At 53.2% G+C, this 15,115-nt stretch overlaps 1 protein-coding gene across 1 annotated transcript in view; it reads right to left on the bottom strand.

Annotated features, from left to right (window-relative positions):
- Window positions 1–10,962, bottom strand: part of LOC144486941 (collagen alpha-1(V) chain-like) — a gene marked incomplete at its 3' end in the record, with an annotated part of 141,670 nt that extends 130,708 nt beyond the window's left edge. Inside the window, exon 1 of the mRNA XM_078204953.1 lies at window positions 10,636–10,962. Coding sequence (XP_078061079.1) covers window positions 10,636–10,732 — 97 coding nt within the window. The remainder of the gene's footprint in view (window positions 1–10,635) is intronic.
- Window positions 10,963–15,115: the final 4,153 nt, after the last annotated feature.

Here is a 15,115-nt window from a genome sequence, read left to right as displayed (position 1 = left end):
TGTTTGCTTTTCGAGTGAAAATAGCCAATTAGGAGCAGGGAGAGGCCACCCGGCCCCTCGAGCCTGTTCCCCCATTCAATAAGATCACGGCTGACCTGAGTGTAACCTTGACCCCATGTTCCTGCTGACCCCCGATAACCTTTCACCCCGTTAATCACTTTTCCTTTCAGTTGCATGGTGCCTCACACCTCTTTAATTGTCCGGGACTGGTTTTATTTAACTTTAAACTGTTTTGAGATCACATTCAATTTGTTTTTGAATCGGTTCCATGTCTCGTCTGTCATTTATCCAGTTACAGATTGTTCGGTTTACTTGGAGACTCTTCTCACAGCCGAGGATGCAAATGACATTCCAGCAATAGAGTCTAACCAAGGTGCTAATTCGAGCAGAGAACTTAAAATAATTCACATCAGCAGAGAAAAATGTCGAAGAAACAAAAATCCGACAACTCATCCGAACCCGATGTCTGCTCCCTCTCATTCTGCACAGAGTGGAGGCTCCGGTTATGAATCTCCAGAATTCCCTGGATGCTCTGTCAGAGAGTCGGTGCAGACTCGATGGGCCGAATGGCCTCCTTCTACACTGCAGGAATTCTACGATTCTATGGAATTCTACAGGATGTCCTTAAAGGACATTGTCTTTATCTTCTGGAGGGGTGGTCGAGATAGTGGGCAGGGAGTGGGAATAAACAGGGCATTTTCAGGTTGGTCGATTGTAACTCACTGACAGCCACAAGTGTCAGTGCTGGGACCTCAGCTGTTTCCAATCAATATTATTGACTGAAATAGAAAGAGAGAGGACAATGTATCCACGTTTTCTACTGATACCAAACCAGCTGGAGGCGAAGTTGTGAGGAAGACACAAAGAGACTGCAATGTGATAGAGACTGGTTTAGTGAGTGGGCACCAAGGTGACAGATAGATTCTAACGCGGGGAAGTGAGAGTTTATCACTTTGATCATAAGAATGGAAAAGCAGAATATTTTTTAAAAGGTGTGAAACTTGTAAATGTTGATGTTCAGAGAGATTTGGGTGTGATGGTACAGGGAACTCAGAAAGTTAACGTGCAGGTACAGTAGGTAATTAGGAATGGCCTTAGGTTGGCCTTTATTGCAAAGGGATTAGGGTACAAGAATTAGGAAGTCTCACTAAAGTTGTATCGGGGTGTTGGCGAGACCACGCCCTGAATGCAGTGTCGGGATGGGGTAATGGTTACCAATGGATAGCTCAAGTCAGGAAATTTCCAGAATCACCAGATCCACTTCAGTCAAAGGTGACCCATGGCACATGGGATTTGCCCCTGAGGAGGGGTGTGGGGTGGAGTTGGGCAAATGAACACCAGAAGCAGAGAGTGAGTTGCCACGGGGTCAGGCAGGTGCTGAGGCAGGCTGGGTAAAAGGTCCACCTCTGATCTCTGCAATGCTCTAGTTATGTTGGAAGATTTTAGCCCTTTAGCCCTCACCCATCACACCCCTTCATACATAACGCTCCCTCACCCACTTGATAGTCCCTTATACCTTCAATGCCAACTTAATGCCAACTCATGAGCCTTTCTTGCACACCCCCAAGTGTGCACACTGTACATAACCAATCAGACAAGCTATAACAGTGGCAAGTGTGGAACTGCAGAGATAAAAATCACAAATCTTCCAGAAAGAAAACTTGCTCCTACAACCCTCTAAAAATGTCAATCAGACAGATTATTAAAATAGTCAATAAGAGAGGAAGCAAACAATTCACATCTCTTAATGTTAAACATTGAGACATTGACAAAAGAGATCGCACAAACCAATTATAACCACTTACAGATTGATGAAGCAAAGTTAACAATTCACTTCCATTGTCAAAACTGCTGAAATAATGCTTTTATAGGTCTGGGCAAACAGCCAAGCCTCAAGATTGGAAGACAGAAGGTTCCAGCACCATCAGGAGTCCAGCTGCCAATCTCCATTGGGCAGCAGCCCACAGCTCCTGGGGTAGAATTGCTGAACAGACCTGCTGGGAAGTGTCGTCTCGGGATCTGCTTTTTACCCAAAGGTCGGAGTCCTGATTCCCTCTGTGAAATTCAGCCCATTGCTTCAGAGACTGTCCCACAAATTCACGACCTTACTGACACCTCCATCTATCTGAGAGTTAAAATCCCCCATTAAAACCACACTGCCTTTTCTACATACTGTCTCATCTCTGCACTTATACAATCTGCCACTTCATAGCTGCTGCTGGGGGCTTTTCTATAGTTCCCACTCCAATCTTCAAACATTTTCTATTTCTTAATTCTCCCCAGAAAGCCTCCGTTCCGCTGTTATATCCTCCCTCGCCATTGAAGGGATTTCCTCCTCAATCATTTAGGTTTCTCGATCATTTTTCTGATCTTTTAGCAGATGTTCTAATCTGGTTAATTTAGTTCCCAGCCCAATGATGATTATCTCACAGTCTCTGAGCTCAACTTGCAAATGCAATCCAGTCAGTTTGTTCCGTGTACCCTGTGTTTTTATAGGTTGCCAATTTGGGCCACACACTCCAATCTGTTTCTGTTTTCTGTTTTATTGTATTTTTTATTTTTTCTCTCTTATTTTAATCACTTTACATTTTTTAGTTTTCCTTTTTTAGCGAAACCACAATTTCGGACAATCGCTCCACTCTCTTCCTTTACCATTTGCTTTTGAATTGTTGATATTACCTTTCCACCTGAGCGAGCTCATCATTTACTCGATTAAAGCCCTGGTCACGACCCAATTTCTCCTTTCTCCTAGGATTGCACTCCCACAGCACTCCCGCAGCACTCCCACAGCACTCCCGCAGCACTCCCGCAGCACTCCCACAGCACTCCCACAGCACTCCCACAGCACTCCCGCAGCACTCCCACAGCACTCCCACAGCACTCCCACAGCAGTCCCACAGCACTCCCGCAGCACTCCCACAGCACTCCCGCAGCACTCCCGCAGCACTCCCGCAGCACTCCCACAGCACTCCCACAGCACTCCCACAGCACTCCCGCAGCACTCCCACAGCACTCCCACAGCACTCCCACAGCACTCCCACAGCACTCCCACAGCACTCCCACAGCAGTCCCGCAGCACTCCCACAGCACTCCCGCAGCACTCCCACAGCACTCCCGCAGCACTCCCACAGCACTCCCGCAGCACTCCCACAGCGCTCGCGCAGCACTCCCGCAGCACTCCCACAGCACTCCCACAGCGCTCGCGCAGCACTCCCGCAGCACTCCCACAGCACTCCCGCAGCACTCCCACAGCCCTCGCGCAGCACTCCCACAGCACTCCCACAGCACTCCCGCAGCACTCCCGCAGCACTCCCACAGCAGTCCCACAGCACTCCCACAGCGCTCGCGCAGCACTCCCACAGCACTCCCACAGCACTCCCACAGCACTCCCGCAGCACTCCCACAGCACTCCCGCAGCACTCCCACAGCGCTCCCACAGCACTCCCACAGCACTCCCACAGCACTCCCACAGCACTCCCACAGCAGTCCCACAGCACTCCCACAGCACTCCCGCAGCACTCCGATAGCGCTCCCACAGCGCTCGCGCAGCACTCCCACAGCACTCCCGCAGCACTCCCACAGCGCTCCCGCAGCACTCCCACAGCACTCCCGCAGCACTCCGATAGCGCTCCCACAGCGCTCGCGCAGCACTCCCACAGCACTCCCGCAGCACTCCCACAGCACTCCCACAGCAGTCCCACAGCACTCCCACAGCAGTCCCACAGCACTCCCACAGCACTCCCGCAGCACTCCCACAGCACTCCCGCAGCACTCCCACAGCAGTCCCACAGCACTCCCACAGCACTCCCACAGCGCTCCCACAGCACTCCCACAGCACTCCCACAGCAGTCCCACAGCACTCCCACAGCACTCCCACAGCACTCCCACAGCACTCCCGCAGCACTCCGATAGCGCTCCCACAGCGCTCGCGCAGCACTCCCACAGCACTCCCGCAGCACTCCCACAGCGCTCGCGCAGCACTCCCACAGCACTCCCGCAGCACTCCCACAGCGCTCGCGCAGCACTCCCACAGCACTCCCGCAGCGCTCGCGCAGCACTCCCGCAGCACTCCCACAGCACTCCCACAGCACTCCCGCAGCACTCCCACAGCACTCCCGCAGCACTCCCACAGCGCTCCCACAGCACTCCCACAGCACTCCCACAGCACTCCCACAGTGCTCCCACAGGGCTCCCGCAGCACTCCCACAGCACTCCCACAGCACTCCCACAGGGCTCCCGCAGCACTCCCACAGCACTCCCACAGCGCTCCCACAGGGCTCCCGCAGCACTCCCACAGCACTCCCACAGCATTCCCACAGGGCTCCCTCAGCACTCACACAGCATTCCCACAGGGCTCCCGCAGCACTCCCACAGCACTCCCACAGCATTCCCACAGCACTCCCACAGCACTCCCACAGCACTCCCACAGCGCTCCCACAGCGCTCCCACAGCACACCCACAGCACTCCCACAGCACTCCCACAGCACTCCCGCAGCGCTCCCGCAGCGCTCCCACAGCACTCCCACAGCACTCCCACAGCACTCCCACAGCGCTCCCGCAGCGCTCCCACAGCGCTCCCACAGCGCTCCCACAGCATTCCCACAGCACTCCCACAGCACTCCCACAGCGTTCCCACAGCACTCCCACAGCGCTCCCGCAGCGCTCCCACAGCGCTCCCACAGCGCTCCCACAGCATTCCCACAGCACTCCCACAGCACTCCCACAGCGTTCCCACAGCACTCCCACAGCACTCCCTCGGCACTCCCACAGCACTCCCACAGCGCTCCCACAGCACTCCCACAGCGCTCCCACAGCACTCCCACAGTGCTCCCACAGCACTCCCGCAGCGCTCCCACAGCACTCCCACAGCACTCCCGCAGCACTCCCACAGCGCTCCCACAGCGCTCCCACAGCACTCCCGCAGCGCTCCCGCAGCACTCCCACAGCGCTCCTGCAGCGCTCCCAGCACAAGGAGGCCATTTGGCCCATTGAGTCCGTACCAGCTCTCCGAAAGAGCTTTTTAGGCAGGCCCCACACCCCAGCTCTAACCCAGTGACCCCATGCATTTACCAAGGCCAATCTACCGAACCCACACAGACACGGGGAGAACGGGTAAACTCCACACAGACACCCAAGGCAGGAATCGAACTGGGTCCCTGGCGCTGTGAGGCAGTGGTGCTAACCACTGTGCTAGTATTGAAAGCTGGTTTGAGATGCCCCTCAACCTGGCTCCAGGTAGGCAACATCCAGGTGGAACTTTCCATGCTGCTAACAAAGGCTTCTATCTGGAGTACGGAATGTTGAATTCCCTCCAACTACCACATTACACCTTCCTGCTTCCTCCTGCCACCCCCACCCCCCCCCCCCCTCCCCACTGCCCTCCCCCCACCACTCCACCACTCCTCCACCCACCCTTTATGTTCCAAGATGCCATGACCCACATTCTGGCTGAACTGCAGACAGCCTGCATCCTTATCTTCACATGTAATAAGTACATTGTACCTTTTCAACAGGGGATCACCTTGCAGCTTTATAAAAGTTTGGCTAGGCTGCACTTAGAGTATTGCGTTCAGTTCTGGTCGGCACATTACAGGAAGGAGGCTTTGGAGAGGATGCAGGAGAGGTTTACCAGGATGTTGCTTGGATTAGAGGGTCTGAGCTATAAGCAGAGGCTGGGCAAACTAGGGTTTTCTCTGGAGCAGTGGAGGCTGAGGGGAAACCTGATAGAAGTCTATAAAATTATGAGAAGCATAGATAAGGTTGACCGTCAGAATCTTTTTCCCAGAGTTGAAATGCCTAATACTAGGGGGCACGCCCTTGAGGTGAGAGGGAGAAAGTTCAAAGGAGATGTGAGGGGGAAATTTTTAACTGAGTGGTAGGTGTCTGGAATGCACTGCCAGGGTGGTGGTGGAGGCAGATATGATGGGGGTGTTTAAGGGGCTTTTGGATAAGCATGCAAGGAATAGAAGGATATGGAGCAAGGGCAGGCAGAGGGATCAGTTTAATTTGACGTTGTGTTCAGCACAACATTGTGGGCCGAATGGCCTGTTCCTGTTCCTGTGCTGTTCTATGTTCCTTTCTGTAAATGCTGCTGGGACACTCAGCGCAGTTTCACACACAAACTTACACACACACTCACACGCACTCACACACACACTCACACGCACTCACACTCACACACATACACACACACACTCACACGCACTCACACTCACACACATACACACACACACTCACACGCACTCACACTCACACACATACACACACACACACACGCTCACACACGCGCGCACACACACACACACACACACACACTCACACGCACTCGCACACACACTCACACACACACGTGCACACATGCGCTGACACACATATGCTCACACGCACACACGCACTCACACACAGGCTCACACACACACACTCACACACACTCGCACACACACTCGCACACACACACACTCGCACGCACACACACATGCTCACACACATACACACACTCACACACACACACACATTCACACACAGGCTCACACACACACATACACTTGCTCACACGCACACGATCACACACGCATGTGCTCACACACGCACTCACACACACACACATGCTCACACACGTGCTCATGCACACATGCGCATACACACAGTCACACAAGCGCTCACATACACGTGCGCTCACACAAGCTCACAACACTCACATGCGCGCTCACACACACGCTCGGTCTCCCCTGTAATGAGGCGGTACATTCTAACACTCTCTGCTGTCGTGTCCCCGTTACCCTCTTTGTGAATGTTTTGTTTGCTGAAATTACTCTCGGTGGTTGGAGATTAAACGATGATGTTCCAGACGCATTATTTATACTGAATCCTTGGTGAAATGTTTGTTGGGATCATTCCCACTGGAACTCTGCTAGTTTTGTCAAAGTTTTATTTGCTAAATTTTGCTGGCATTAATTTGCAGACTTTTAACTGGAAGCTGGTGACGATGTGATGATTTCAGGAGTTTTTTGTCAGCGGATCCGTTACAGCTGCCTCCCATTTCCAGAGAATTGTTCATGGCCAATCCAGTGTTGCAGCCTGGGATTGGACTGATGATATCATCTTGGAGACGGTGGATCTGGAGTTTCCACTTCGAGGGCAAACGGCCCAAGTGTCCACCTCGAGGGCACACTGTCCGAGTGTTCACCCCGAGGGCACACTGTCCGAGTGTCCACCCCGAGGGCACACTGTCCGAGTGTCCACCCCGAGGGCACACTGTCCGAGTGTTCACCCCGAGGGCACACTGTCCGAGTGTCCACCCCGAGGGCACACTGTCCGAGTGTCCACCCCGAGGGCACACTGTCCGAGTGTCCACCCCGAGGGCACACTGTCCGAGTGTCCACCCCGAGGGCACACTGTCCGAGTGTCCACCCCGAGGGCACACTGTCCGAGTGTCCACCTCGAGGGCACACTGTCCGAGCGTCCACCCCGAGGGCACACTGTCCGAGTGTCCACCTCGAGGGCACACTGTCCGAGTGTTCACCCCGAGGGCACACTGTCCGAGTGTTCACCCCGAGGGCACACTGTCCGAGCGTCCACCCCGAGGGCACACTGTCCGAGTGTTCAGCCTCCATGCATTACAGACCTATCTCCCACTCAATAACCAGACAGTGGCTGGTTACCCAGTTACTGCAGAGACGCTCTGGCTGGTTACCCAGTTACTGCAGAGACGCTCTGGCTGGTTACTCAGTTACTGCAGCGATGCTCTGGCTGGTTACCCAGTTACCGCAGACGCTCTGGCTGGTTACCCAGTTACTGCAGGGACGCTCTGGCTGGCCCAGTTACTGCAGAGACGCTCTGGCTGGTTACTCAGTTACTGCAAAGACGCTCTGGCTGGTTACTCAGTTACTGCAGAGATGCTCTGGCTGTTACCCAGTTACTGCAGAGATGCTCTGGCTGGTTACCCAGTTACTGCAGAGACGCTCTGGCTGGTTACCCAGTTACTGCAGAGATGCTCTGGCTGGTTATTCAGTTACTGCAGAGATGCTCTGGCTGGTTACCCAGTTACTGCAAAGACGCTCTGGCTGGTTACTCAGTTACTGCAGAGATGCTCTGGCAGGTTACCCAGTTACTGCAGAGATGCTCTGGCTGGTTACCCAGTTACTGCAGAGATGCTCTGGCTGGTTACCCAGTTACTGCAAAGACGCTCTGGCTGGTTACTCAGTTACTGCAGAGATGCTCTGGCTGGTTACCCAGTTACTGCAGATTCTCTGGCTGGTTACCCAGTTACTGCAGATTCTCTGGCTGGTTACCCAGTTACTGCAGAGACGCTCTCACAATTCTGATCCTAGTCTATAAGAGCTGGGAGAAGCTGATCTCAACAGCTAATGGCATGGGTTTGAACTTCTGACCTTTGCGTATGACCCTTCCAGTCCCAATGACGTTTAAACAGTTCATTCGGGTCAGCGGTACTCAACCTTTTCACTCCTGCCCCCAGTTAACCTTCCCATTCAGCCTGCTTCCTCACCGTAACTCTTCCATTCCTGCCTCACACTAGCTGGGCGAACAGAAACTCTCTATGGAACAGAAAGCAAGTTCAGGCAGTTGCTAAACTGGAATGCCCGAAGGTTGCTGGCATCAGATATCAGCACTCCGGTGTCAAACCTATCGGAGTAAATTCCCCCGAGAGGTTGTTCACTCCCTGTGGGTAGTGGCTGGGGAAACGCTGCCTCAGGATCTGGGCATAGACACAGACCCGGTCGCTGCATCGTACCGGGAAATCAGTTCCAGAATCCTGGAGCAGCTCCTTCACACATAGCAAACCCACTGGCCGGAATTGTCCAGCTGTCCAGGCCACTGGGATATTCTGGTCCCGTTAACCGAGCACTCCCGCCGCGGGTTACCTGGGGGCGTGGGGTGGTGTGGATAGAAAATTCCATTGATAGTAGTGAGACCAGAGATCCGCCACTGCCAGCTTCCAGGATGGGAAACATGCCATGAAGACGCCAGAAAATCCCCCACTGTCTGCACCAGTGCACACACACACATGTGAAGTCTGGCAGTCTGCATTGGTGCACAGACTCCGCATTGGTGCACAGTCTCACTGTCTGCATTGGTGCACAGACTCTGCATTGGTGCACAGATTCTAGTCTGCATTGGTGCACAGACTCTGCATTGGTGCACAGATTCTAGTCTGCATTGGTGCACAGACTCTGCATTGGTGCACAGATTCTAGTCTGCATTGGTGCACAGACTCTGCATTGGTGCACAGATTCTAGTCTGCATTGGTGCACAGACTCTGCATTGGTGCACAGATTCTAGTCTGCATTGGTGCACAGACTCTGCACTGGTGCACAGATTCTAGTCTGCATTGGTGCACAGACTCTGCATTGGTGCACAGATTCTAGTCTGCATTGGTGCACAGACTCTGCATTGGTGCACAGATTCTAGTCTGCATTGGTGCACAGACTCTGCACTGGTGCACAGATTCTAGTCTGCATTGGGGCACAGTCTCTGGTCTGCATTGGTGCCCAGACTCTGCATTGCTGCACAGACTGGTCTGCATTGGGGCACAGTCTCAGACTCGCAATCTAAGATTCTATCTGTCAAATTAAGTCTGGGTCTAGTCTTTTTTTTCCTTTTTCAAAGACAGTCACTCCCTGAAACATAATCAAACTGCCAGAGAAATCGGAACCAGGAAAATGACCTTTAGTCTCGCAGACACCACATTAGGAAAGAATGATTCTCTCAGGCTCTGGATATTAACCATCCCAGTGGGATTTCATCATCTCAACATCTCCCACTTCAGACAGGGATCTGCACTGCTCCTTGGAGTAGTTCACCAAACCCATTCTCAAATTAAAAACTGCAGCAGTCAGTAACCTAAACACATCCCAGAGCTTCCAGCTCCTTCCACACCAGCCATTCGTTGCCGGGTTTGTCCCCAGCTCACTGAGCTGTGTCAGAGAGCAAAGCCACCCTCCCCAATCCCTCTGCAGGAAAACTCGAATTCTTCCGGGAAGTTTCACAAAGGGATTGGAGAAATGTGAATGGAAGTTAGAGAATGTTATTGTTTCTCGGGGGCGAATCCTGGGGTCCAGGTTTGGAACAGAGACTTTTCACTGAGACAGGGAGAGAGACTGGGAACTGACACTGGGAACCCCACCACACATACCCACACACACACCCACACACATACACAGGGAGGGAGAATGAGGCTGTTTTAAAATGTTCTTGTTCTCAGAGTGGCTCCTGCTCTCTTTCTCTACCCAGGCAGCAGTCGCCAAAGAACAAAGGAGAAAGTTAGTGTGGGGGTGAGGGTGGTGAAGGGAAACTGGGGGAGGGGGGAGAACTTGGGGGGGGGGGGGGGAACCGGGGGAGGGGGGGTGGTGGGGTGCTTGTTAGAGCCTGAACAGGGATCCCAGCGGAATCTGACACCCACCCCCTCCTCCTCTCTCTCCTTCAAAAGGAATGTGGACACTTTAAACAAAGTCCTGTTTCCCAGATTTTCAGTGAATCTGCAAAGAGGGGGGTTGGGAAAAGGGAAAATTATTTCCAGAATCTGCTCCACTCGCAGCCTGTACGAGTTTCAGGGAGTTAGCAAGAGTTTCAGGGAGAAGTTTGCAAAGTTCCCGGAGCGGGTAACAATTCACTTACCTGCACTAACATAAGTTACTAATGAAAGGACTAAGTGCAATGCCAGCACAGAATGGCACATTCTCCTCTTCCTCCTCCAGCGGCTGGGATTATCCATAATTCCGAAGCTGCTCCCGGGAGCCGCAGAGTTTTTGCGAATTAAAAGTTGCAGAAGTTGGGAATCAGCGAATTCAGTGATGGGGCGAGAATGTGAGCTCCATAAGGAATGTGGATTCGTGTCAGTGTTTCAGCCCCAGCACTCGCCTGCCTCCCCACACTCACTCACACAATCCCTGATCCTCCTCCCAGCCTTGTCTGGAGCTGAACAATTCACCAGAGGCAAAGGCAGCGATACAGATGCTACAGATGTGGGAGTGCCCCCCCCCCCCTCCTCCACTCACTGCCCACTCCAGCCCAGTGCCAGAAGACGCCCAGAACAACCCCCTGCACTCACTGGGCACCGGGGAGAGAAATCAAACTGACACAAAATTACACTGCTCCTTTAAACTTTTATTCTAATTACATGAAAAAACCACAGCTCAGACACGAAGTCCAAACCCTGCAAAATAATCCGGAACATACATTCCAAACATTACAAACACCATGTTCTGCACTGTCAGAGGGTCAGTACTGAGGGAGTGCCGCACTGTCAGAGGGTCAGTGCTGAGGGAGTGCCGCACTGTCAGAGGGTCAGTGCTGAGGGAGTGCCGCACTGTCAGAGGGTCAGTGCTGAGGGAGTGCCGCACTGTCAGAGGGTCAGTGCTGAGGGAGTGCCGCACTGTCAGAGGGTCAGTACTGAGGGAGTGCCGCACTGTCAGAGGGTCAGTGCTGAGGGAGTGCCGCACTGTCAGAGGGTCAGTGCTGAGGGAGTGCCGCACTGTCAGAGGGTCAGTGCTGAGGGAGTGCCGCACTGTCAGAGGGTCAGTGCTGAGGGAGTGCCGCACTGTCAGAGGGTCAGTGCTGAGGGAGTGCCGCACTGTCAGAGGGTCAGTGCTGAGGGAGTGCCGCACTGTCAGAGGGTCAGTGCTGAGGGAGTGCCGCACTGTCAGAGGGTCAGTGCTGAGGGAGTGCCGCACTGTCAGAGGGTCAGTGCTGAGGGAGTGCCGCACTGTCAGAGGGTCAGTGCTGAGGGAGTGCCGCACTGTCAGAGGGTCAGTGCTGAGGGAGTGCCGCACTGTCAGAGGGTCAGTACTGAGGAAGCGCTGCACTGTCAGACGGTCAGTACTGAGGGAGTGCCGCACTGTCAGAGGGTCAGTACTGAGGGAGCGCTGCACTGTCAGACGGTCAGTACTGAGGGAGTGCCGCACTGTCAGAGGGTCAGTGCTGAGGGAGTGCCGCACTGTCAGAGGGTCAGTGCTGAGGGAGTGCCGCACTGTCAGAGGGTCAGTGCAGAGGGAGCGCCGCACTGTCAGAGGGTCAGTGCTGAGGGAGCGCCGCACTGTCAGAGGGTCAGTACTGAGGGAGTGCCGCACTGTCAGAGGGTCAGTGCTGAGGGAGCGCCGCACTGTCAGAGGGTCAGTGCTGAGGGAACGCCGCACTGTCAGAGGGTCAGTGCTGAGGGAGCACCGCACTGTCAGAGGGTCAGTGCTGAGGGAGTTCCGCACTGTCAGAGGGTCAGCACTGAGGGAGTGCCGCACTGTCAGAGGGTCAGTGCTGAAGGAGTGCCGCACTGTCAGAGGGTCTGTGCTGAGGGAGTGCCGCACTGTCAGAGGGTCAGTGCTGAGGGAGCGCTGCACTGTCAGAGGGGCATTGCTGAGGGAGTGCCGCACTGTCAGAGGGCCAGTGCTGAGGGAGTGCCGCACGGTCAGAGGGTCAGTGCTGAGGAAGTGCCGCACCTTCAGAGGGTCAGTGCTGAGCGAGTGCCGCACTGTCAGAGGGTCAGTACTGAGGGAGTGCCACACTGTCAGAGGATCAGTACTGAGGGAGTGCCGCACTGTCAGGGGATCAGTACTGAGGGAGTGCCGCACTGTCAGAGTGTCAGTGATGAGGGAGTGCCGCACTGTCAGAAGGTCAGTACTGAGGGATTGCCGCACTGTCGGAGGGTCAGTACTGAGGGAGTGCCGCACTGTCAGAGGGTCAGTACTGAGGGAGTGCCGCACTGTCAGAGGGTCAGTACTGAGGGAGTGCCGCACTGTCAGTGGGTCAGTACTGAGGGAGTGCTGCACTGTCAGTGGGTCAGTATTGAGGGAGTGCCGCACTGTCAGTGGGTCAGTACTGAGGGAGTGCCGCATTGTTGGAGGGTCCATGCTGAGGGAGTGCTGCACTGTCAGAGGGTCAGTACTGAGGGAGTGCCGTAATGTCATAGGGTTAGTACTGAGGGAGTGCCGCACTGTCAGAGGGTCAGTACTGAGGAAGTGCCGCACTGTCAGAGGGTCTGTGTTGCGGGGCAATATTGGTGATCATGTCTTTTATTTTTGAATTTATATGTTCGTGCAAATGTTATTTAATTTCAGTATAATACATGCAGGGCTACATAGAGCAAGCCCAGAGAGCCACGCCTCACCAGAGGGAAGGAATGGGTTAATGCAGGCAACTAGAGGCCTGCTCTGCCAACAAATAACGATTAATGCATGCTATCAACTTCTGATGTGCGGGAGATCGCTCGAATTATCACGACAATGGGAGAACCGATGTTAAGACAGCCAGGTTCCATATAGTCTAGGGAGGATATAGTCTTCTGTAAAACACGATAGTCTAGCAGAGGGGCGAACGATGAACACATCAGTGCCAATCTGCTTTGACATTGTAATCGGGTAAATGGAACTGCTGAAGACACTGATTATCAAAGTTGTACTGAACAATGAAGTCTGTGTAACAAGATTAAAATAACCATCTCGTATCCAACTTGAGGAATTAATCTGCTAATGGTAACCTTTGTGACTGGAAACAGTATATTAACCTGTACCAAATCTACCAGGGACAGAGAGGGCTCGCAGGCAATCTGAGATTCCAGGCCTGAGTTCAGTTCTCCCTCATGCAAGTGGAATAAAAACTTTTCTTGAAGTGCGACATGGTCTCCAAGGCTTGACTCACTTTATTTTCCTCCTACAATTGGCGCTGCGAGCAGGGTTCCGTACCGGATGACCAGCGACTCCGTGGCTCCAAGTCGAGCAAGTATGTTTATTTTACCACCTATAGTTAGGGGAGCGATTTCACACTAGTCGTTGGCAGGCTGTAAGTTGTGGCACTAAAGAACTATACGGAGGAAACATCAGACCGTGTGAGTTTGAAGGAAATTGAAGGATAATACCGCGCGCCGGTACACAGAATTGATAAGAAAGCTTAAGTTTTAGCAAAGTTTGCATATAAAACTCACGCTGGGGAAAAATAAGGAAAAGGATTGATGGGTCTCGCTTACAGCGAGTAGCCGCGAGTGAGGATTCTGCGAGAGGATAAAGGCATGAGGGAAGAAAAAAATCCCTATGAGAGGAGAGAGTGGGCAAAAGTGGCCAAGATGGCCGGTGTAACAAAACAGGCGCCTGTACAGGGGGTTTCCATTGGGGACCCGAGGGATCTATCGTACAAACTATAGCTGATCATAATATAAAATTGATTAAGAAAATGATGGGAAAAGGATTTGATCCGGATGTTTCCATGGCCGAGCAGAAGACCTGATGGAGGGGGCAAACTAAAAACAAGTATGGGAAGGGAGTAATAGTTACAACAGCCATATTGAGAAACCAGGGGATAAGAGAGCATCATGAAGTGAGAGGAGCAGCTGTGAGGCGGACGCGGGAGGGAGACAGGCACAAACCACATGGAAGATTGGTGGGGGCTGTGGTACCAACAGTGCCAGACTTAGTTGAGGACAGTGACGGCGAGGCCGGGTGGGACAGTCTACAGGAAGGGATATACAGGGGCAGACATACGGGCACGAGTACCCGTTTCCTCCTCCTTACGAGGAGGAAGGCAAACCACAGCCCGTAGCCCCTTTGTGAGTTGGCAGGAAGACCATGGACGGACAGACCACTGAGCAACAGATTCAAACGCCCTTTACAGCGGGGGACAAGCAGATGGTTCTGAACAAACTACCCCCCAATGAAAGGACAGAATGACAACGACCCTTTTTGGGATAAATTAGAAAAATTGCGGGAGGCCCATGGGTTGACTAATGACAACATTCATTTATTGTTGAGGTCAAAGGTCCCCGCACCAGATTGGGCCAGCATGCCACAGCCAGAGATCGCACATGGATCACCCAGGGGGGAGGGGAAATAAAGACACCCACTTTGCGGCCTTTAAATTAGCAGCAAGAACTGTCCTGGGAAGGAGCAGTCCAAATTGGACATTGATTACTCTGATTAAGCAAGGGTCAAAGGAAAGGGTAGAGGACTCTGCAGAGAGGAAGTCTGAGGCAGACAAACACCATTCGGGGGAAGCTGTCCCACACCAAGACCGTGAAATCTTTTTTAAAATGTTGACCGACAAAATGGGTCCACATTTGACCAGAATTGTGCAGATGGGCAGACCGGAAGGGAACACTTATAATCAGCTCCTCATC

This window comes from Mustelus asterias, unplaced genomic scaffold (genome assembly GCF_964213995.1).
Source record: "Mustelus asterias unplaced genomic scaffold, sMusAst1.hap1.1 HAP1_SCAFFOLD_526, whole genome shotgun sequence".
In the NCBI taxonomy this organism is placed as follows: Eukaryota; Metazoa; Chordata; class Chondrichthyes; order Carcharhiniformes; family Triakidae; genus Mustelus; species Mustelus asterias.
Note: the sequence above shows the minus strand (reverse complement) of the source record. Positions and strands in the feature narration are given on the sequence as shown.